At 55.1% G+C, this 20,970-nt stretch overlaps 1 protein-coding gene across 1 annotated transcript; it reads right to left on the reverse strand.

Moving 5' to 3' along the window:
* Nucleotides 1-3,154: 3,154 nt before the first annotated feature.
* LOC137855308 (maestro heat-like repeat-containing protein family member 2B) lies at nt 3,155-17,452 on the reverse strand. The gene is made up of 39 exons (XM_068679345.1): nt 17,353-17,452; nt 16,422-16,527; nt 15,863-16,133; nt 15,406-15,528; nt 15,107-15,272; nt 14,805-14,903; nt 14,159-14,310; nt 13,744-13,887; nt 13,297-13,389; nt 12,935-13,004; nt 12,710-12,823; nt 12,550-12,623; nt 12,191-12,310; nt 11,942-12,049; nt 11,593-11,755; nt 11,288-11,470; nt 10,856-10,908; nt 10,512-10,619; nt 10,117-10,236; nt 9,855-9,977; nt 9,594-9,749; nt 9,238-9,360; nt 8,971-9,050; nt 8,635-8,773; nt 8,458-8,550; nt 8,100-8,204; nt 7,777-7,900; nt 7,303-7,415; nt 7,056-7,208; nt 6,671-6,825; nt 6,336-6,498; nt 5,872-6,059; nt 5,198-5,335; nt 4,889-5,000; nt 4,552-4,695; nt 4,082-4,264; nt 3,786-3,938; nt 3,527-3,649; nt 3,155-3,310 (listed from the first exon to the last, which is right to left on the reverse strand). The coding sequence occupies exons 1-39, from the start codon at nt 17,450-17,452 to the stop codon at nt 3,155-3,157; spliced, it is 5,091 nt and encodes a 1,696-aa protein (XP_068535446.1).
* Nucleotides 17,453-20,970: the final 3,518 nt, after the last annotated feature.

The following is a 20,970-nucleotide window of genomic DNA, read 5'->3' on the forward strand; positions in this document are numbered from 1 at the left end:
TTTTCACATCATCTATTATTTGTGTTATAAATGAAGTCTCAACTCAATCTGAATTTAGTAATATTTATAAAAGGAATATTTATAAATGGTATAAAATGCAAGTAAACAGCGCTGGGTGTGCGGGGAGTCTATGCTCCACCAACATGCACACACAAACATCAAACTTTCTAAATATACAGAACATTGCTTTACATACTAAACCCGAGTATGCCTATAACATATGTACAATCAGAAAAGGTAACAAACAATCCGTTAAGTTCCATGACTTAACAGCCTCCATTTTCCATTCATTTTCTTGATTACAAACAAATCTCCATTTTCCATTCCTTTTGAACAATATGTCTTGCTTTAAGTTGTCAAGCAACTTGGTCTTCGGGCCTTACGTATCCTATTCTTCCCGGATAGAAGAAAGACATATCCATCTCCTTTTCAAAGCCAATAGGGCCTGGGTCAAAAGGCACGTCCATGTCAGCAGGGGGCGTAACAGCAAAAGCCTTGGATGGCTGTAGCGGGGGGGGGGGGCGGGGGGCGGGGGGCAATGGTGTAGCAGTCAGATCAGCCCGCAGCTCCCTCACTGTCTGGCAAACCACACGTTTCTGATTGTGGCCCCACATGGCTCTTTAAGGCCTCAGAGATTGCTCGCTAGGTGCTGAGCAGTCCCACCGCAACCTTGTCGTTTTTAGTAGCAGAGTCCCACACCTTGACCTCAGTTTGGTCACATGTTTCAGGCTCATAAACTGTCCGATTGTTAATTAGGAGAATAAGTTGCAAGGTGACCAGGACAGTCTTTGTTTCTAAGGACGTACATGTATGATTCCCCACAATGTGCAGGTGCTTACCAGCGAGGGGCAGCTGTGTGCGTGGGGCCCCTTCTCTCAGCTTGAGCTTCTTCCGGGCACCGGTGCTCCCATTTCCAGTGACTTTCTGTGCGAGCTTCTCTGAGCGGTTTGCTGGCTTTGGCTGAACCTATCTTCATGAGGCGATCAATGTGCCTGTTCCCGTCCTGGTCTCCTTTTCATTCCTTCTTTCTACTTCTTTATTGATGCCATAACTTCATTATATCGTGCTGCCTTTTTTTTTATTTTGAGGGCAGGCTCCCCTCTTATACCCTTCTCCCCACAGCAGTCCTTTTCAAAAACAACTTTTCATTGGTCAAACAACTTTGCATATAACAGCAACAGCAAACACCCAGAAACTTCCATGCCTTAATGGCTGGAGAAGAAGCAACCGGAGACTGCATGGCGTCTCCTGAATCACCCTTCTTTGTTCCCTCTAAGCTCTTTTACATTCCTGGTGGCCTCATCGTGAAGAGTCTGATGTTACCATCAAACATGGGGCTTTCCGACCCCCCTGACCACACTCCCAAATCTCCCCCTTCTTTATTAATATCAACCATTTTCTCGACACGAATTACCACTCCATATGTAACAAAAGGACCGCCCAAAAAATCAGAGCCTGTGTCCAAGAAGCGTTGTCCAAACGCTTCTTGAACTCCGGCAGGCTTGGTGCTGTGACCGCTGCCCTGGGGAGCCTTTTCCAGAGCCCGACCACCCTCTCGGTGCAGCACTTTTTCCTCTCAGCTAGCCTGACCAACCCCTGTCCCAGAATCACGGAACGGCTGAGGCTGGAAGGGACCTCCAGAGATCCTGTAGTCCAATCCCCCTGCTCAAGCTGGGTCACCTAGAGCATGTCACAGAGGATCAGATCGCATCCAGGCAGCTTTTGAATATCTCCAAAGGAAAAGACTCTACAAGCTCCCTCGGCAGCCTGTTCCAGTGCTCAGCTCCGTGCTGTTCCCTCAGGTCTTGTTGCTGTCCCCAGAGAGCAGAGCTCAGCGCCTGCCCCGCATGCATTTGAAAAACCTCTGGGTCTGCTTGATGCTGGTTGATGAAAAACAGTGTTGAGAAACGCATGTATGTCCCAGATGCAGTTTGTGGTGAGGACCATGGTGAAGCAGGCTGCCCCCCTGCAGCCCGTGGAGTACCACGGTGGAGCAGGGTTCCACGCCGCAGCCCGTGGAGGATTCCCCAGTGGAGCATGTGGCCCTGCACCGAGAGAGGCTGTGGCCTGTGGAAGACCCCTGCCGGAGCAGATCCCGGGCTGGAGCTGTAGCCCGTGGAGAGGAGCCCACGCAGGAAGGAGCAAGGGGTCTGGTAGGAGCTGCTGCCCGTGGGGGACCCAGCTTAGAGCAGTTTGCTCCTGAGGGATGGACCCTGTGGTACGGACCCATACCTGGAGCAGTTCTGGAAGAGCTGCTGCCTGTGGGAAGCCCCCGCAGGATCAGTTTGGGAAGGATGGCATCCCATGGGAGTGACTCCACAGCACAGAGGACAAGAGTGACCAAGAAGGAGCAGTGAAGTGCCATAGACTGACCACAGCCCCCATTCCCCTGTGCCGCTTGGGGGGAGGAGGTGAAAGAGGGTGGATGTCATTTTGAGTTTCTTTCCTTTGTTTCTCACTTCTCTAGCTTGTTAGGAATAGGCAATAAATGTGACTGTCTCCCTACTCTGTTTGGCCTGTCACGATCATTGTTGAGCAATCTCCATGTCCTTATCTCAACCCTCAAGCCCTTTGAATCCTATTTTCGCCCTGTTCCTCTTTGAGGAGGGGGAGTGAGAGAGCGGTTGTGGTGGAGCTCAGCTGCCCACCTGAGTAAAATCATCCCAGAAGCGCATGTTGAGAACTGCTTTGGAGAGCAGTTTTCCAAAGATGCCCAAGATGAGTTTCTGGAAGGTGCAAAGGGTGCAAAAGGCCACGTTGAGTTGGATTTCCCCAAGGACACAGCGAGCGGTGAGACCACGTACATGTACAGAGTTTTATTGTCCACAGGGTGCCACAGACACAGAGGGCCTTGTCTGCCTTCTCCACGCTTGGGTGTCCTCAGTGCTGCTCAGGCCCTGGAAAGCTGCAACAAGACAGACAGAGCTGTGAGCAGCTAGCCCAGGCAGCTGTGCCCCCTGCCACCCTGGAGCTGCTCTCCAGATTCTCCAGATCACTCCTTGATGGTTGCTCAAGCTTTTGAAGGAACTCGGAGGCAGGTTGCAAGGCAAAGCCCTGCGTCCCTGTCTACCCCATCTTCAGCCCATGGGACACAGCACGGTGTCTGCCCTGTTCTGCAAAGGCAGGGCCCGGAGGAAAGAGAAAGCAGAGGCCCCTACAGCTCTCTGGTCAGGAAAGGGAGCGGTAAGTTCCAGTGCGGGCTCTCACCAAGGATTTCGAAGGTCGATGGGTGCAGCCTCTGCCCGTTCTCTAGGCAGCCTCTCCTGGCTACGGTACGGAGCCTCTCCAACTCTGGCGGGGCGTATCTGGCCTAGGGCAAGACAGGAAGGCACAAGTTCACGGGGGTCCAAAAAGATGCCTTCTGTTGCCCCTCAGCCAGCTGGGACAGGGGGAAGGGGAGAGGCAGTGGGTGGCCAGGAGGGATGGCCATGGCCCAGTCCCGGCCAGCCCCACATGCAGCACCGCACACTCCCCTGAGGGAGCCAGGGCAGGGCCCTGACGTCTCGCTGGAGCACAGCTTACTTACCAGGTAAGTGCAGAGCGCATCCTGCAGCTCTTGTGCACCCAGCCTCTTGCAGAGAGAGATGATCTCCCGTGGCCGCCTCAGCCCCATAAATGGAACACAGAGCCTGAAGGTGATCTTGCACATCTGAAGAAGAGAGTTGTGCCGTCATTCCTCCTCCAGCAGCGTGTCTGGGACCTGCCCAGGGAGCTCAGCCAGCTACGCCTCGGCCGTGGCCACGCAGCTTTCTGGGGCTTTGGGAGCAAGCTCCAAGGGCACTTACGCTGGCAACTGCAAAGTCGGGATCCCGGAGGTGCAGGAAAAGGCTGACCCATGTTTCCGCCACTTCTCCGGCAAAGAACGACCGCTTGCTCGAGGCTGAGGAGGCCAGGACTGAATAGAGGCGCAAGGCCGAGTAGCGAAGGTACTCTTCTTCCTGCAAGCAGAAAGCCGTTTGTCAGCTGGGTAACGAGGCCGAAGCAGGCACTCAGCCAGCAGAGGCCATCCAGGCGGCGCGTGCAGGCCCCTGCCCACCCCACGCTTCTCAGAGCAGCGTCAGCAAGAGCTGGCTTCACTCACAGACTCGAAGAACATCTTGGTGGACCTGGCGATGTCTTCAAAGGCCGATCCCAAGTTCACCGCCTGCAGCACCCTCACGAGCTCAGCTAGCGCCAGCATGCTTTCTGCAACCACCTCGGGACAGGCAGTGTCCGCCAGGCTCTGTTGCAGCACCTGGACAACTTGTCTCCCGTGCTTCCGCACCTGCAAAGGCAAAGACGTGCACAGACTTAGGGCTCTCCCTGCCTCCAAGGGCTGCTCTTTCTTTCCGTGGCTGACAGCTCTGCTCCAAAGCACTGTTCCTCTGACATTTGGCACCCAATTTGCCCTCGGCAGCCCTGCTGGCATCAGGGAAAGGAGCGCGGAATCAGAGAAAGGAGCCCTGCTTTTGCCTTTGCCGCTCTGTCCAGACCCTTGAAGCAGCTCTCCCCCGGGGTCTTGCTAGGGAGGGGAATATCCCTGCAGTCAGAGCGCAGGGAAATCCGTCTCACCTCCACGGGCATGCTGCCGGCTGCGTTGCCCAGAGCTCTCGCTGCCAGCTGCCTTATGGTGCTGCTTCGGTGCTGTGCTTTCTCAGCCAAGACACGCAGAGTCTTCAGGACGTTCCTCTTCTCAAGAGGCGGCTCCTTCATCAGCTGCAACAGAGCAACACAGCCACGAGAGTCAGGACACAACCTCAGCCCAGGCACAGCACACAAACAGGCTTCGCACAAAGGAGTCTCGATGGGGACGCTTGCTTCTCATCTCTCCCCACAGCAAGAGGCAGCCCAAGCAGCAATGTCTTTCAGAAAAGCCCTGGGGAGGCCCCCTGCCCTCCTACTGCCTCACCTCAGCAAAGAAAGCCATGGCCGTCAGCTGCAGTTTTGCTGATGGGTAGCGCAGCCACTGGGAGAAGATCTCAATCAGCTCCCGGGAGATGAGCTGGGCACGGAGCAGGACACTGCACAAAGAGCACAAGGGGCAACGCCCGGTCAAGTGGGAAGGCTGCAGGCTGCCACCGCGGACTTGCCCTCCTCCAGCACAGGCGCTGCTCTGCCCTGCACAGAGCTCCCCGAGCACGCAGGAAAGGGCCCCGGCAGCCGTTCCCCTGGGCGCAGCCACCGAGAGGAAGGCGAGATGCTGCCCTGGGGCTCTCACCTCGTCAGGAGGCACATGCCCTCGGCATAAGTGCGGGGGCTCTCCAGCAGCGCCGACATTTTCTGCCTCCAGAACGGCGGCAGCCAGCTCTTCTCAGTGCATTTGCTCAGCACTGACAAGAGAGTTTCACAGAAAGGCCTGGGAAAGAGCAAGAGCCAGAGAAGTCTCAGATCAGAGCAGTGTTCCGCAGGGGAAGACTTAGCAGAGCAAGAACGCTCAGCAGCTTTACGAGCTGGTTTTTCACTCATCCCAAGCTCCAGCGAGGGAGAGAGAGGCAAAGAAGTGCAGAGGCAACGCTCTGTAGCCACCAAGTCAGGAAAGCTGGCCAGAAAAGCAACTGTGTGGCAAGGTGCCCTGTTGTTGTGTTGTGTTGTGTTGTGTTGTGTTGTGTTGTGTTGTGTTGTGTTGTGTTGTGTTGTGTTGTGTTGTGTTGTGTTGTGTTGTGTTGTGGGGGGACTGATCTGAGCACTCGAACCTCCCCAGGGAGGCAGCACCGCCTGAGTGCAATGCTTGGTGCACCCTGACAGGCCGGGAATTACACCGGCAGAGCCTCCACGGCAGGAAAGCACAGCTGCCCGTGGCCAGAGCTGGGCCACAAAGCAGGACAGGAAACACACAAGCATGCTTGGCTAGGCCATTCAAGCCCCCTTTGCCCTGCCCCTCCTGCTCCTGACCTGCACACGTTGCCCTCTTGCCGCTGATCCTCAGCGTGCCCTCTCCAGGGGCTGAGGGGCGCAAACAGCATCTCTTTCCCCAGTGCCTTGCTGAGCTGCAGCAGGAGCCCAGGGAGGAGGGAGGGAAGCAAGCTCTGGACCCCCTCCTTGGACTGCACGGACACCATTTCGGAGATGGCACGGGTGACCTGCAGGGAAATGAGAGCACCCGACAAGCACCCGTTAAACAAGAGCTTTGCCAGCCCCGGCCCGCTGGCTGCCTGGGGCACTTCTACTGCCTGCACGCCCCGTCTCCGGGACAGCCTTGCAGCCTGGGAGCAGCGGCTGTCCCGGCCGTCCCGAACTGCTACCGCTGAGACACTGCAGCAGTGTCCTGGCAGTGTCCAGAGATGCTTGCAAAGGGCACCCAACGCCTTGCCCTCGGACTGGGAGTGGGGGAGCAGGCACAAAGCCTCTGAACGTACAGTCAAGGACTCCGCAGAAGGCTGGTGGGCGTGCAGCCTGCAACTGGACGAGCTGGGCTGGCAGCTGTCGTCTCCCACTCTCCTCAGCTTCCTCGCTAAGCGCTTCAGCACACTGAGGCCAATGCTGTCTCTCCCCAGAGTCCTCCACAGCTCCAGTGTGTTTCTGCCAAGAGATGTGCAACCATGAGCCCGTCTGCTCTGTTCCCAGTGCTACAAGCACACCTCCGACATTTGGGTGGAGGACAAGGAGCTGCTGCTTCCCTTGGATCGCCCTAGGGGAGGGGAGGCAAGCTACGGCTCTCTGAGCCCAGCAGGAAAGGGAGGAGCGCATGTACCTGTCCAGAGGCACAAACTTCTCGAGGATGACGTTCATCGTGAGCCTCTCGTGATGGCGGGCCAGGATCAGCACCGCATGGTGCACGAAGTACATGAACGAGGGCTCCAGCATGGACTCTGTGCGGCTGTGCAGGGTGGAGAGGATTCCTCGCACCTGAAAGAAGCAGGGGAGAAAGAACGTCTTGGCACGGGAACATGGACGTTCAGCCCATGAGCCACACCTGCTCCCTTGCCACGCTTTCACGCTCGAAGGCGAAATTTCACCCCTAGCACCCTGCCCGAGCCCTGACTCTGCCCCGAGAGCTTCTTTAGCACACAACCGGCAAGATGTGTGGTGCGACAGCCAAAGCGAGAAAGTCCAAGGCATGGAAAAAGGTCTCTTACGTCTGGACCAATGTCCTTTCCCCGGGTTTCCAGAAAGGTGAGCATCCAGTTGCCTGCAGCACGCACGCGGCTTCCTCTGGCACGCCGGAAGGGCTCCTGGATGGCATTCATGAAGTCTTCAGCCTGTTCTCTGGGGACGTTTTTGCAAACCATCTGGAAAGATGCAGGAACCAGGAGAGATCGAGAGCCCGTCACGGCTCCGCTCCAGCTCTTCAGAACATAAGGCAAGCTTGAGGGCACTCCTTACCTCTGCAATTTGGATGGAGGTCTGGAGCTGCTGAGAGGCGTCGCTGCGAGCACTCAGCCCCTCACACAAGCTCGCAAGGTCGTCTGTCTCCAACAGCCTGTTCGTGGCCTTGGCTGCAACGAGCACGGGGAGAAAAGGGAAGTCCCACTTAGGGCAACTGAACTTCCCTTCCCAGCCTTTGCTGAAGGCCAGGGGAGTCAGTCTTGAACTCGCTGCAGCGGGATGGCCCTTGCCAGGTTCTGAGTGCCCCCGGCTGCAGGAAACGCTGCTGGCAGGTGGCACTGGGTGGCCCTCTGCCAGGATCCCTCCCCAGCTGGCTGGGGAGGTGGAGGACGAACAGGCTGGGGACAGGACAGCAGCCGAGCACCGTGCCTCTCCTTTCCCTCCTGGTGGCAGGGCCCAGCCCCCGCGGGGGATCCCGCTAGGGCCAGGTGGGGCAGAGGGCCGGCAGGCGCCTGCTCTACTCACACTCACCTTGGATGTGGAGAAGGGAGCTGAGGCAGGCAGCAGCCAGCTGGCGGGAGCTGCTCGTGGGCTCACAGGTCAGAGGCCCCAGCAATCCCGCCAAGGCGCCAAACGGCAGGTAGGCACCTCTTGTCTGCAGGGGCGAGAGGAAGAACAAGGGCTGGAGGTGGCCCCAGCACTCCCTTGCGTCTCCCAGCCGCGCCCTGCTCAGGCCAGGACTGGGCAGAGGGGGGCTGGGTGCTGGGGGACCCCACAGCCCGTGCACAGCTGGGCAGAGCTGCCCTGCCAGGCCCCCTTGCAGCTGGGGGCACACGCTGGGCATCCTTCCTCACCTGAAAAGCCACTCCATCTCTGCAGTCCTCCAGCAGCTGGGCGCAGACCTGCAGGGCCCTCTTGCACACCCACGGCTTGTCCGAGGAGAGCCAGAACCACAGCACCTGGGGCAGAGCAGCTCTGTCTGCCAAGGGGCATCTTTCCCTTCCCGCCATCCCTCTCCATTTCCCTCCCTTCCTGGCACTTGCCCTGAGGGCCTGCCCTGCGGCACTGCCCCACTCTCTTCAGACGCACCTGCTCCCACCCAGGAGCTTTTCCCTGCAGCCAGCTCCCTGCTGCAGCCAGCCAGGGGCTGCCTCTTGGCTTTCCCCCCTGCAGGGCCCACTTCTTGGCCTCCAGCACCCCATGGATACTCACCCCGGCGATGTCTACAAAGTCGACAGGGCTTGGCTTTGTCTTCAGCAGGACTGCCATGAGCCGGCCCAGAGCCTTCGTGGCCATGTGCAGGGACTGAAAGCGGAGGAGAGGGACGGAGATGCAGGATCACGGCTGCTGCCAGCACACAGCTTGTGCTGGGAAGGGACAGCAAGTTACCTGGAGCTGCAGCACTGCCTGCTCTGCGTTCCTGATCTTCCTAATCTGCTCAGCCGCTGAGGGAAGTGGCAGGATGGCCTGGCAGCAGTCAGACAGCAGGCTGAAAATTTCCTCGCTGCTGAACAAGATCTCCAGCTTGCTGGCAAGGGGAAAAAACAAGACGAGGGAAAAATATAAGAGGAGTTCCTAGCGCTCTCCAGAGAGGGTCACATGGCATCTGGGCTTGTCCTCATCGACAACCAGCCTAGGCTGTGGCAGGGAGTGCTGCTCTTTGGGAGCTCCCCGATAGGAGGAACATCATCCCGCCTCACAGCCCCCGCAGCTCCTCGCTCTTACCTCCACTGCTCCAGGGCCAGAATCACCTTCAGGTGCAGGGACGCTGCCGGGAAGTCCCAGAGAGTCGTCTTCATCAAGTTCTGCAAGAGAAAGTTGCCAAGTGGGCATTGGGCACAGGAGAGCTCTCGCACCCTGCCCGGGGACGGGCACTCCTGCCAGACACTGGCTGCAGCACTCAGGAGCTCCCACGCGGCTGAGGGAGACCTTCCTGCCTCCTGGCATGGCCCCAAACTCCCCTGCAAGACAGCCCTGGCTCTGGGCACTCACCTGCAGGATCAGCAGCAGCTTTTGCTTCAGGACAGGATGGAAGCTGCCCAAGTTCCCCACAGCTTGGACGGCACAGCCGACCTCAAGGATGCTCTGCGCCACGGCAAGATTGGTCTGCAAGTTCTGGGGCCCAAGAGAGAAGAAGAAAACCCTTGGAACTGGAGGAAGGGCCATGGGCTGCGAGAGGAACATGTGCACGCGGGGGAAATCTAGGGGAATGGATCTTCCTGCTGGGACAAACCATTCCTCGGGGGACCTTTGGAAAGAGACGGTCCCTCTCAGGATGCCCTAGCACGGAGGGCTTGGAGCTGGGATTGCACCCAGCAGCCCTGCCCCTGCACGCCCCGAGCTCTCACCTGGCTGCTGGAGATGGAGAGCAGCAGGATGTTGCCCGCGATGTCTGCCTCCACGTGGGCGAGCAGTTGTTCCTTGGAGGCACGCAGTGCCATGCTGCTGTGGGCGAGCATGACAGCACTGCAAGTGGCCTCAGCTCTCCTGCTGGCCTGGGGCGTCTGCGTTGCAAGAGATGCTGTGAGACGTCCGCCCCATGGCCCCCCACAGCCCACGATGAAAAGCAGGTGGAAGACAGCCAGGGAGGGAAACCCCAAACACCTCACCTTCCTGCGTCTGGAAACCCTCAAGCCCCGGCCACTGCACAAGGTGGCAGCAAATGTTGTTAAAGTCTCCAAGACCAGGCCGAAGTGGCTGTCGGCGGCTTGGCAGACGAGAGAAATGATTCCCTGCAACAAGAGACCGAGGGACAGTCGGCACGGGCCCAGCCGTTCAGTCATGGCCAGCCACAGTGGCGGGCAGCGATGAGGAGCCTGGAGCAGGGCCGGGAGAAGCCCCTTCCCCCAGGGACAGAGCAGGGAAGCTCACCTGGGCCTCAGATGGCTCCTCAGGTTGTGCTCTCGTCAGATGCTGCAGCAGGTTCTCTTGGACGTGTGGGAGTTCCTGACAAGCTGCCAGCGTCGTCCCAAGAGCCTTGTATAGGAAAGCCTGCAAGGGAACAAGCCGAGCCCGAGATGCAGCAACAGCCTGGCGTGCTGCAACGGGGCCAGCGCACGGGGAGCAGCCGAGCCCGGACGCAGGGATGGGCTTTCGCCAGCCCCGCTCAGCACGAGAGGAGGGAAAGGCCGCGGGGGGCAAGGGCCGGGGAAGCAGCGCAGACAGCCCTCGTGGGCAAGCACCGCCTGCAGCCCCAGCCCCAGCCCCGCACGTGGGCGGAGGCCCCGTGGCTGCGCTGCCAGGGGAGAGCCGGGCAGGGAACCGACCTTCTCCCCAGAGCTGCTGGGAGAGCTGTCCAGCCGCTGGCTCAGCGCACAGCTCAGGCGCTTGATCCAGGCGTCGTCCCCGATGGTTTCCAGGGATGCCCTCAGGAACTGCAGGAGAGAACAGGAGAGGAAGCGAATGCTTCTTGGCCTTTGACAAGCAGGAAGAGGCAGTGCCAAGGCACACGGCCATGCCAGAGTGGCCTTCCACGAGAGCTGTGGCCCGTGGGAGAAGGGAGAGAGAGAGATGCAGGAGGAGGAGGAGGAGTGGGGTGCCTGGGAAACACCCCTGCCAGCTGGGGAATGCCACCTCTATCTATATGCTACGCCTCCCAGGGCTGCAGTACCTGAAGCAGACGGCGCTCCCACTCGGCAGCGTCTGGGATGTTCCCCTTTCCTCCTAGAAAGAAGACAAAAACCTTGCTTCGGACCAAGCCACAACAGAAGAGCTGCTGCCAAGCTGGCCTGGCCCAGGGAAGCTGGTGGCTGCACCCGCTCCAGAAGCAGCCATCCGTCCCTCCCCACAAGCACCGCCCCAGCAGGGCCATGGAGGTGCCACCAGGACCAGCACGCTGTCCAAGGGGACGGGAAGGGCCCCATCCATGCGCCGGGACGAATGGATCGCTGTGGGACCCCAGCTTCAGTGCTGGCTCCCGGGCAGGGAAACGAAACGGCAGCAGAACAAGCTCTGGGCACCAGGCGGGGATTCCCCTTAGCCATGCTGGGAAGCTGACTTGCCATGCCCTCCCTTCCTCTCCCCCTCCCCAGCAGCACTTTACCTTGGAGGTACTGCAGCAGCAGGGGAATCTCGGTGTTCCACGTGGCCCCCACAGCTGCGTGGATCCTGCTGTGGAGGCTCTGCAGCACCAGCAAGGCAGCAGCTTGGAGTTCACTGCCCGCAAAAGGAGACCCCGCCACCACCAGCAGGCGAGCCAGCAAGTTGTGCGGAGTCAGCGTCGTGTCTGCGGGGAGAAAGAAATGCTGGGTGAGATGCCGAGCCACACCGTGCCCTGCCACGCTGCCGTCCCTGCAGGACGCAGACCCAGAGGGAAGCAGAGCTCCGTGGGGGAGTTGCTACTCCTACCTTGCAACAGGGCGTTGAGGACATCGGGATCCAGTTCGTGATGCTCATGCCCTGCTGTCAGCTCATTGCTCTCAGCCAGGGCGCGGAGACAGCGCGAGAGGGGGATCAGCATGCCCGTGTACTTGGCTGGCATCACATAGATCAGCAGCCTCGGCCACAGGAGCTGTAGGCAATGAGACAATTCAGCCCGTCAGCATTTCTGCCTCAGCTCAGAGATGGGGAGGATGGTGTGCATCTCCCTGAGCACTTCCGAGCATGCTGGGGGGGAGCTTTCAGGTGTGCAAAGGAACAAACGGCCTGAAGAGAGGAGAGGAGAGGAGCAGCAGCAGCAGGACAGAGGAGGACTTACTTTGGCCATCCCTCTCACAGAGATGTCCAGGGACCCCAGGACGTCCATGCACAGCCCTTGGAGAGCTCCTTCTTCCTGGGCTTCCTGGGCAGACAGGAGTCCCGCAGCCTGCAAGACAACATTGGGAACCCCCCGCCCCGCTTGCTCTCAGTTCCTGCCCCAGAAGGCTCAGGTGTGGCCCCAGCAGGCTCCCATGCCAGCCTCCTGGCAGCAGATCTCCCCAGGGAAGATGTTGCACGCTGTCCTTACCCTTCTGCTCGAGCTCTGGCTGAACTCGCTGAAGATGTAGCCCACGACATCCCACGCTGAGCAGCTCTGGGCATTGGCACTGAGCAGCTCCCTGATGAAGTGCAGAACTGCCCTCCTCACCTGCCGGGGGTCAAATGTGCTTAGCACAGGGACACGGGGACCTGCCCATGCTGGCAGCGGCATCACCTCTGGCCGTCAGCCCTCCCTCCGGTAAACATGAAGGAGCGGGGAAATGGCTGGCTAGGTCCGAGCCCTTCTAGTCCAGCCTTGCCAGGCTCTGCCTTTGCCCTGAGGGAAAAGGTTTCTCTCCCACCCCGACCCCGACCCCGATGGCACAGTCCCTTCCCAAAGCAGCTCACCCGGATGCTGGGGTCCCTGCACACACGCTTGACAGCCTCCACCACCTGGGGCAGCCTCTCTGCCATCGCGGGCTCTGCAAGAGATCCAGTGAGGCATGCGTGGAGGCACAGCCCAGAGGGCGGAAGAGAGCCCTCCAAGCCCTGACCCCGCAGTACTGACCATCACAGCGTGCCAGAGCACCGAGCAGACCCAGGGCTGCCACACGCACGGCCTCCCTCTCGTGGCCCAGCTGGGACTCCAGGAACAGGATCGTCTCCTCTGGGAAGATGCGAGCTGTGGGGAGGAAATCCCATCCTGCATTAGCAAGCAGCTTACCCCCATTTCTGAGCTTTGGGAGAGAGCTGCCGGGACACCACAGGGCATCACCACAGCTCCTCTCCTTACCTTGCAGCAGGATGCACTGGCTCAGCTCTGCCTTCTGGTCCTGGCTGTGCTCTTTGGTGTCGTCAGTGAGCTGTGGGAACAAGGTCCCACATGGTGGAGAAAGTCCCAGCAGCATTGAGAGGGCCCGAAAAGAAACGGCGCTGCCAGCTCTCATCTCCCTGGGCACTTGTGGCAAGAGGACCCCCAGCCAAAACCCAGCCCACCCCACAGCGTCCCCAGGGACACACGCACAGGTCTGGAGCACCCAGGACCCACCCAGGAGCCAAGGCTGAGCAGCATTCAAAGACTCGGGGCTCTGGAGTCCTCCTGAGACTCAGCCAAGAGGGAATTGCTGTGGCTGTGTGGCTGCAGGCTCCCCTTACCTCGCTGTACACGACACTGCTGATGGCAAGACACTTGCCCTTGGGGATGGGGATCTGAACTTGCTCCAAGGCCTCCAGGAAAGAAAGGAGACTCTGCAAGAGAACAGGAGAGGAAGAAAGGGCCGAAGCCATGTCAAGCCACTTGCAAATGGAGCAACTGTGCACAGCAACAGAGCTCCCCATGCAAAAAGCCCCCAGGGAGGTGGGGGCAAAGCCTCCCATCTCCCATAGGTGGGCCCCACTGCCTCTTGGCTCCCTCCTGGCCCCATCACGGTTGCTCTTCCCTTGCCTGAAGAGCCGAGGGAGCTTCACATCTCCATTGACCTCCCTGTTGCATGTTTCTCTAAGGGAAGCTCCCTGGCTCCTCCCTGCATGCCACAGATCCCTGAGCCCTTGTGCCACTTGCACAGACCCCACGGCCGTGCCAGGCCCTGCGCCACAACTCACCTTGGTCACTCTGGAGGCGTCTTGTACCGTCCGATACTGGTGCAGGAGCCAGAGGAGCTGCTCCCAGACATGCTCCCGGTGCTCCTCCTTGTGCAGGAGGACACGCATCAAGGGAGTCATGGCCCCGATGACAGCTTGCTTGTCCTGGAGAGGAAGCGGGAAGGCCCAGTGTCAAAGGCTGAAGGTCTGCCCTGCCCACAGAGGGGCAGGGCAGAGAGGTTTTCCCCACCCCTCACCCCCCGCCTTGCCTGCCCAAATGCCCTGGGCTTCAGCTGCTTCCCCGAAGGGAGCCCCCAGCCCCAGGCACAGAGCCAGGCTGGGGCCTTCTGCAGCCAGCCCGCTGGGCACAGACAGAGGCACAGGCACAGGGGACATCCCTGCTGCCGTCCCCAGCTGGGAAAGCAGCACTTCTCACCTCTTCCTCCTGGCAGTCCAGCAAGGTGCTTGCCACAGAGCACAACACCTGGGAAAGGCTTTCGTAGAGCTGCTCCTTCTCCGGAGCAGGCAAGGAGCATCCTTTCCAGGTGCAGATGTAAACGTTGACCACTTTGGCCCACTGCTCCAGAGCTGCAGCAAGAGAAGAGAAAAAGGAGCCTGGAGCAGGGAAGGGAGCGGCACCCCCCGCCAGCCTGCTGGAAGCACAGTTCATTCAGCTCAGGAGCAGATCTAGGTTCAAGGGCAAGTTGTGTGCTCGAGGTGTCTCAAGGACAACACCACACCATTTCTGTCCTCCACATGACACTTTCTCCTCACGGGCTCCAGCATTTTCCTCTGCAGCCTTCCCCTGCCCTTCCCTTCCCCAAATTTTGCCCATCAAGGCACATGAACCCAGTAGGAAAGCCCAGGAAGGGGACCCAGGAGTTCCCGGGCACCTTCACCTCCAGCCCATAGGAGCCTTCACCCACCCTTTCCAGGCGCCACCAACGCTTTGGGATGGCCCAGGGCTGACAGCACCGTGGGCTCAGGCCCGCCATGCCCGCTCTGAGACCAGAGTGAGGTGCCAGGGGTTGCCCTGCCCCTGCCCCTGCCCCTGCCCCTGCCCCTCCCCAGGGTCCACTCACCACCGCAGGCAGCACGCAGGATCCGGCCGCTCCCTAACTGGCCCACCACGGTGCGCAGCCCCAACAGCACCACGCGCATGAAGGGGATGCACTGCAGGGCTGCGAAGAGAGCGGAGAGTGGCCACGGTCAGAGCCCCCAGCCGGCACTGGCAGCGAGGGAGGAGGCGCTGCAGCCACGGTGCCCCCCAGCTCAGCACGGCTTGCGTGCAGAGGGGAAGGATCCCTTTCTATCCCAGCTCTCCTAGCCTGGCCCAAAGCGGGAGGGGAGGGGAGGGAGGGAGGATGGCGGTGCTGGACCGTACCGTTGGTGCTGAGGAGTTTGCCCACAGTGATGAGCACGAACTCCTTGGAGATCTGCCCTGGGGCATTCAGCTGGGCCAGGAGCTCGGCTAGCACGAAGCTGAAGTGGGAGCGGGACAGAGCCACCAGGACGTCACTGGCAGCCACCTTCGTGTCTTCCGTCACGCCCTGAAACAGAGGCTCAGGTTGGCTCAAGAGCCTCTGTGGGGCCCCAAGGCCAGCAAAACCTGTCTGTGTGCTCCGCATTGCCCTCCAATGCCTGGCAGGCTGCTCCCCTCACCTTCCAAGAGCACCATCTCACCTGGTCAGCTGTCAGGTCCCAGGACACCTCTGCTAGCAGCCGGTTGACGACACCGCACTGCAGGCAGCTGTCATCTCCCCACAAGACGGTCTCCAGCTCGCAGTACGTCTGCGCTCTGTCGCCCTGGGGACAGAGCACCATAGGGATCAGTTGCACTTGCTTTGCTCCTCTTGCCAGCGCGCCGCCAGCTGCCTGCCCTCGCTCTGCAGAGCCTAGGGATGTGCTGCTGGGGCTGGGAAGCTGCAAGAGGGACACAAAGCCCCTGGCCTCTGGGCTTGGGCAGCCAGGGGACCTTGGGATGGGGCCCGGGCAAAGGACTGCTCCTTGAGAAGCTCCAGGCTGGGCACTGCCCTGTGCCGGGACTTCTGGACGAGAAAACCAGGAGGGCAGAGGTGCCGCCAGGCACAGGCTCCCCCTGCTCCCCCCGCTGCATCATGGTGGGGAACCCCCAGCTCACCTCCTCGTCTTGCAGGCGCTCTAGCAAAGTCGCAACACTGGCAGAGGTCGGGGCCGCTTCAGGGACAGGCCCTGGCACCCTGCCTCTGCCCTGGCGACGGCTACGTCTGGGCCAGCAGCCCACACCTGGAAGGAAGGAAAGAACGGAGCAGGTGGCATCGGTGCTGCTGGCTGCAGGGGGCTGGAGCTGGTAGGGATGAGGATCTTGGCCAGCTGGGAGAGAAATCTCCGCAGGAGACGCAGCCCCGAGCAGCCTGCTGGGAAGGGTCCTGCTTCAGCCCCCAACCTCCCTCCCGCTGCCCCTCACCGCTAAGGGCTCTCAGCCTCTCCATCGCAGCAGGATGTCCCCAGATAGACACAACGCTCTCTCTGGGTCCTCCTCCTAGTGGCCCCACAAGCAACTGGGCCACAGCTGGCACGCACGGCAGAGGGATGTAGGAGGGATACACTGTGACCTCAGCACCAGGGCCTGTTACCACACAGAGGGCCGTCCCTAGCTCATGGCTGAAGTAGACTTGAGGAGGAAACTTCGGCACTGAAATCCATCCTGGCAAACCTACCGTATCTTGGTCTGGTTGTCACCTGTCACCACTTCTCCCCTGGGGTCATAGAACCACAGAACGTCCTGAGCTGGAAGGGACCCACGAGGATCGCTGAGGCCAACTCCTGAGTCTCCAAAGTGTTATAAATGAGGTCTCAACACAATCTGAATTTTGTAATGTTTGTAAAACAAATATTTCTAAAAGGTATGAAAGGCAAGTAAACAGCACTGGGTGTGCGGGGAGTCTACGCTCCACCAACATGCACACACAAACATCAAACTTTCTAAATATACAGAACATTGCTTTACATACTAAACCCGAGTATGCCTATACATATGTACAATCAGAAAAGGTAACAAACAATCCGTTAAGTTCCATGACTTAACAGTCTCCATTTTCCATCCCTTTTCTTGACTACAAACAAGTCTCCATTTTCCATTCCTTTTGAACAATATGTCTCGCTTTAAGTTGTCAAGCAACTCGGTCTTCAGGCCTTCTGTATCCCGTCATTCTTCCCAGATTGAAGAAAAGCATATCCATTTCCTTCTCAAGGCCAATAGGCCTGGGTCAAAAGGCACATCCAGGTCAGCAGGGGGTGTAACAGCAAAAGCTTTTGATGGCTGTAGCAGCAGAGGGGCCCATGGCGTAGCAGAAGGATCAGTAAAGGAGCCCGCAGCTCCCTCACTGTCTGGCAAACCACACGTTTCTGACTGTGGTCCCACGTGGCTCTTTAAGGCCTCAGAGATTGCTCGCCAGGTGCTGAGCAATTCCACTGCAACCTTGTCGTTTTTAGTTGCAGAGTCCCACACCTTGACCTCAATTTGGTCCCATATTTCAGGATCATAAACTGTCCGATTGTTAATAAGGAGAGTAAGTTGCAAGGTTACCAGGACAGTCTTTGTTTCTAAGGACGTACATGTATGATTCCCCACAATGTGCAGCTGCTTACCAGCGAGGGGCAGTTGTGTGTGCGGGTCTGCTTCTCTCAGCTTGAGCTTCTTTCCAGCTCCAGAATGAAGCTGGAAAGCTTCTTTATTAATATCAACCATTTTCTTGACACGAATTACCACTCCATATATAATATTTGTAAGTTTTTTTGTTTTTGTTTTTGTTTGTTAACTCCATGTTTCTTTTCCTGTTGACTTTTTACTTACAGACAATATGTTAGTCACAAAACAGAAATAATAAAGTTGACTTTCTGATCTTATTTATTTATTTATTTATTTATTTATTTTACTGGGACAGGAAGCCAAATCAGGAGTGATAGGAGGATAATTATTTCTAAACAAAAGCATTCAGTGTTTCTAATGCAGGTAAAGTTACTTACCTATTACGTCATTAAGAAACCAGCTGAGCAGCAGCCTCCTCCCTATCCCTTTCTCACTGATGGAATACCATTTTAGATATGATTTACAGTATTGTAGGGGCTATTCCTACCTTCTTTTCTTTCTTTCTTTCCTATTCTTTCTTTCGTGTGCATGGAAATTTCCTCATCAATCCTTATCCAAAGTCAGCTAATCTCTTAGACTTTTTAAACAATTCTGCAGGAAGTTGTGGAATTGTGGCTTCAATACTAACGAATTCAGTCTTGTAGTCCCTGTCATCTGAAAACAGAGGCAGAAACTTGAAGGTTTTTCATGTCTTTAGCAACTGTTGTCAAGTCTGTTTGAAGATGGCATTAGCAAAGAAGCATGGATGAAAATTTGGCACTATTGAAACAAATGGACAAAGTCTGATCTGTTGTATGGAGCAAAAGGTATGCTGGAAATTTGTTGGACAGTCTCCAGAATCTCCAAGAATGACTGTGTAAAGGTGAAAAGGGGCCAATATTTTGAGTTGTAATATGTTGATTTTGTGGCAATGAGCCTGCTATCTGTCTGATAATAATAATAATTGTGGAATACAATTAAGTATAAAAGTCCATTAATTATATTATGAAATTCATGACAATGTACTTGCATATCTCAGTTTATTAGAAGCTATTAAATATATTTTATTAAATATACACTTATATATGGTATACACATATATTTTTATGTGTATATGGTCAAGATCCACAGAGCCTAGCAACTCAGGACAGATTGGAAAAAAAAAAAACAATTATCTCTGAGATAATTTTGCATGAAGAAATAAAGCTTAGGATACTTTGTGTAGAGGAGGAATTGGAGGAATCGTCTTAGAATGGAAGAAGATAGATCTTACTTGATTTCAGCAAGTTGTTTACTCCAACTTCAATAACATGTAGTCTGACCCAGCAACATTCAGAAATTTTCAGTGCAAACCTCTTTAAGGTTTAAGGCCTTTAAATTATCTTTCTGGCTGAGCAAGAACTAACACAGGGAAAATTAAGAGTTTCCATAGCAACTACATGAAAACTTAAGGGTTGAGACATTATCTAAATTGTACATAAAGGTATCTTACTATCCCAAAAGAAGAAAGTTAATATTGTTTAAAAAACAAACAAACAAACAAACAAGAATCAAAAAGCACTCTAAGAAAAATGGCCTAAGAACATTAGAAAACCGGTTTAGTAAACTAAATGCTTAAAAGCACAAAATGCTTTTTTTTCAAAGAATAAGATACAGATATATTCTTTATGTCGTGGTTGTTTTTGAGTATTTGTATTAGCTAAATTTGTTTGCTTGTTTTTATTATATTTTTGTGTCCTTTCAAATTTCACTTTTGATTTCATATAAGCTTGGGGTCAACTGAAACAACTTCAACTTCAACTTCAACTGGTCTGAAGTTGAAGGAATTCTCCAAAGAAAGCAAAGCCCTCTAAGGAATGTGAAGAAAGATACAGGACATATTGAGCACTCCCTCATTTAAAGTTGCCATTCAAAGGGCAAAAATAAAAGGATTTCTGTCCCCAAGTTGTCATGCTGAAGTCTGTGTCAAATGGTAATACACCAAATATCCCATAGGAATCGAGAATGCATGAGTTTTGTAGGAAAGATGACCACATGATTAATTGTATGGGCCCCTCGCTACAAGAAGGACACCGAGGTGCTTGAGCGGGTCCAGAGAAGGGCGACGAAGCTGGTGAGGGGCCTGGAGAACAAGTCCTACGAGGAACGGCTGAAGGAGCTGGGCTTGTTCAGCCTGGAGAAGAGGAGGCTCAGGGGCGACCTTATCGCTCTCTACAGATACCTTAAAGGAGGCTGTAGCGAGGTGGGGGTTGGCCTGTTCTCCCACGTGCCTGGTGACAGGACGAGGGGGAATGGGCTTAAGTTGCGCCAGGGGAGTTTTAGGTTAGATGTTAGGAAGAACTTCTTTACTGAAAGGATTGTTAGACACTGGAACAGGCTGCCCAGGGAGGTGTTGGAGTCACCATCCCTGGAAGTCTTTAAAAGACGTTTAGATGTAGAGCTTAGGGATATGGTTTAGTGGGGACTGTTAGCGTTAGGTCAGAGGTTGGACTCGATGATCTTGAGGTCTCTTCCAACCTAGAAATTCTGTGATTCTGTGATTCTGTGAATATGTATTCTCATTAGGATGAGTACATCCTAATAGCTAACAAATTATTTTATACTAGTGAATAGCCACAAATTTGAGAAATATGTTAGCCATACACTTTTTTAGGCTATCGGGTAAAATTTGTTATTAAAAAAAATCATTCCCAAACAGTGGAGAGCTACCTTGAATCAGTAACTGAATAGTTTTTGAAAACCTACTGGGACTAGCAATAATGAGGTAATTAGTTATTAGTATATAAATATTTCCACATTCCTGGATAATCCAGGCAATAATTTTTTTTTTTAGTTATACCTGGGAAGAATATTTCCTAAACTGCTGAGTAACCTAATGGTCCCATTCATAACACTTCTCTAACATAACAATACTCTAAGTTTTTCCAAAATGTATTTATGTCCTTAAACTATGCAAAGATTTATTTATTTTTTCCAAACTAATGTATTTTTTTTTGTTGTTCATACAATTAACCTTTTCTTCAGGACATTACTTATTGTCAATCTATAGGTGTGTTTATTCATTAATATGAGTTTTACTAGAAAAGTTATACAATATCAATCAAAGGATTTTTCTTTGTTACTAAGAGACCAAGTCAAAATCATGTGCTCATAAAGATTAGTCAAGCCCATCAGTAGACTAGCAAGGTCGAAGAATCTGAAGGGAAACATTTTGCTTTTAGAGCTTCTGTCTGTGATACTAGAATTATTATTATTATATTATATATATTTTTTCTCTAATTCCTTTAGGAACTGTCAGCTATGAAAAGTGGTCTGATTGACACAAAGTCTGTAAGTATCTTTCAGTTCTACATAGAGAACTTTGTTTCACTGTTATACAAGGTCTTTTATGCCGTCAATCTATGACATTAGATTTTATTCTTTTTTGTACAGACTGACACCCTATCTACACATATTCTCCTACTCAGCTGGAAGTTGCCTGTGTCTTATCACTTAATATTGTGCTTCATAGAGTTGTGTCTGTTTTACAAGGATAATTTTTCCTGCTATTTAAACTTGTATCATAGGTTGAGACAGAAAGTTTGGTTTGTGGATAATTCAGGAAAAGGAGAAAATTAAGTAAGCAGACTGTTTGGTAG

The sequence above is a fragment of the Anas acuta genome, chromosome 4, assembly GCF_963932015.1.
Source record: "Anas acuta chromosome 4, bAnaAcu1.1, whole genome shotgun sequence".
Lineage (NCBI taxonomy): Eukaryota > Metazoa > Chordata > Aves > Anseriformes > Anatidae > Anas > Anas acuta.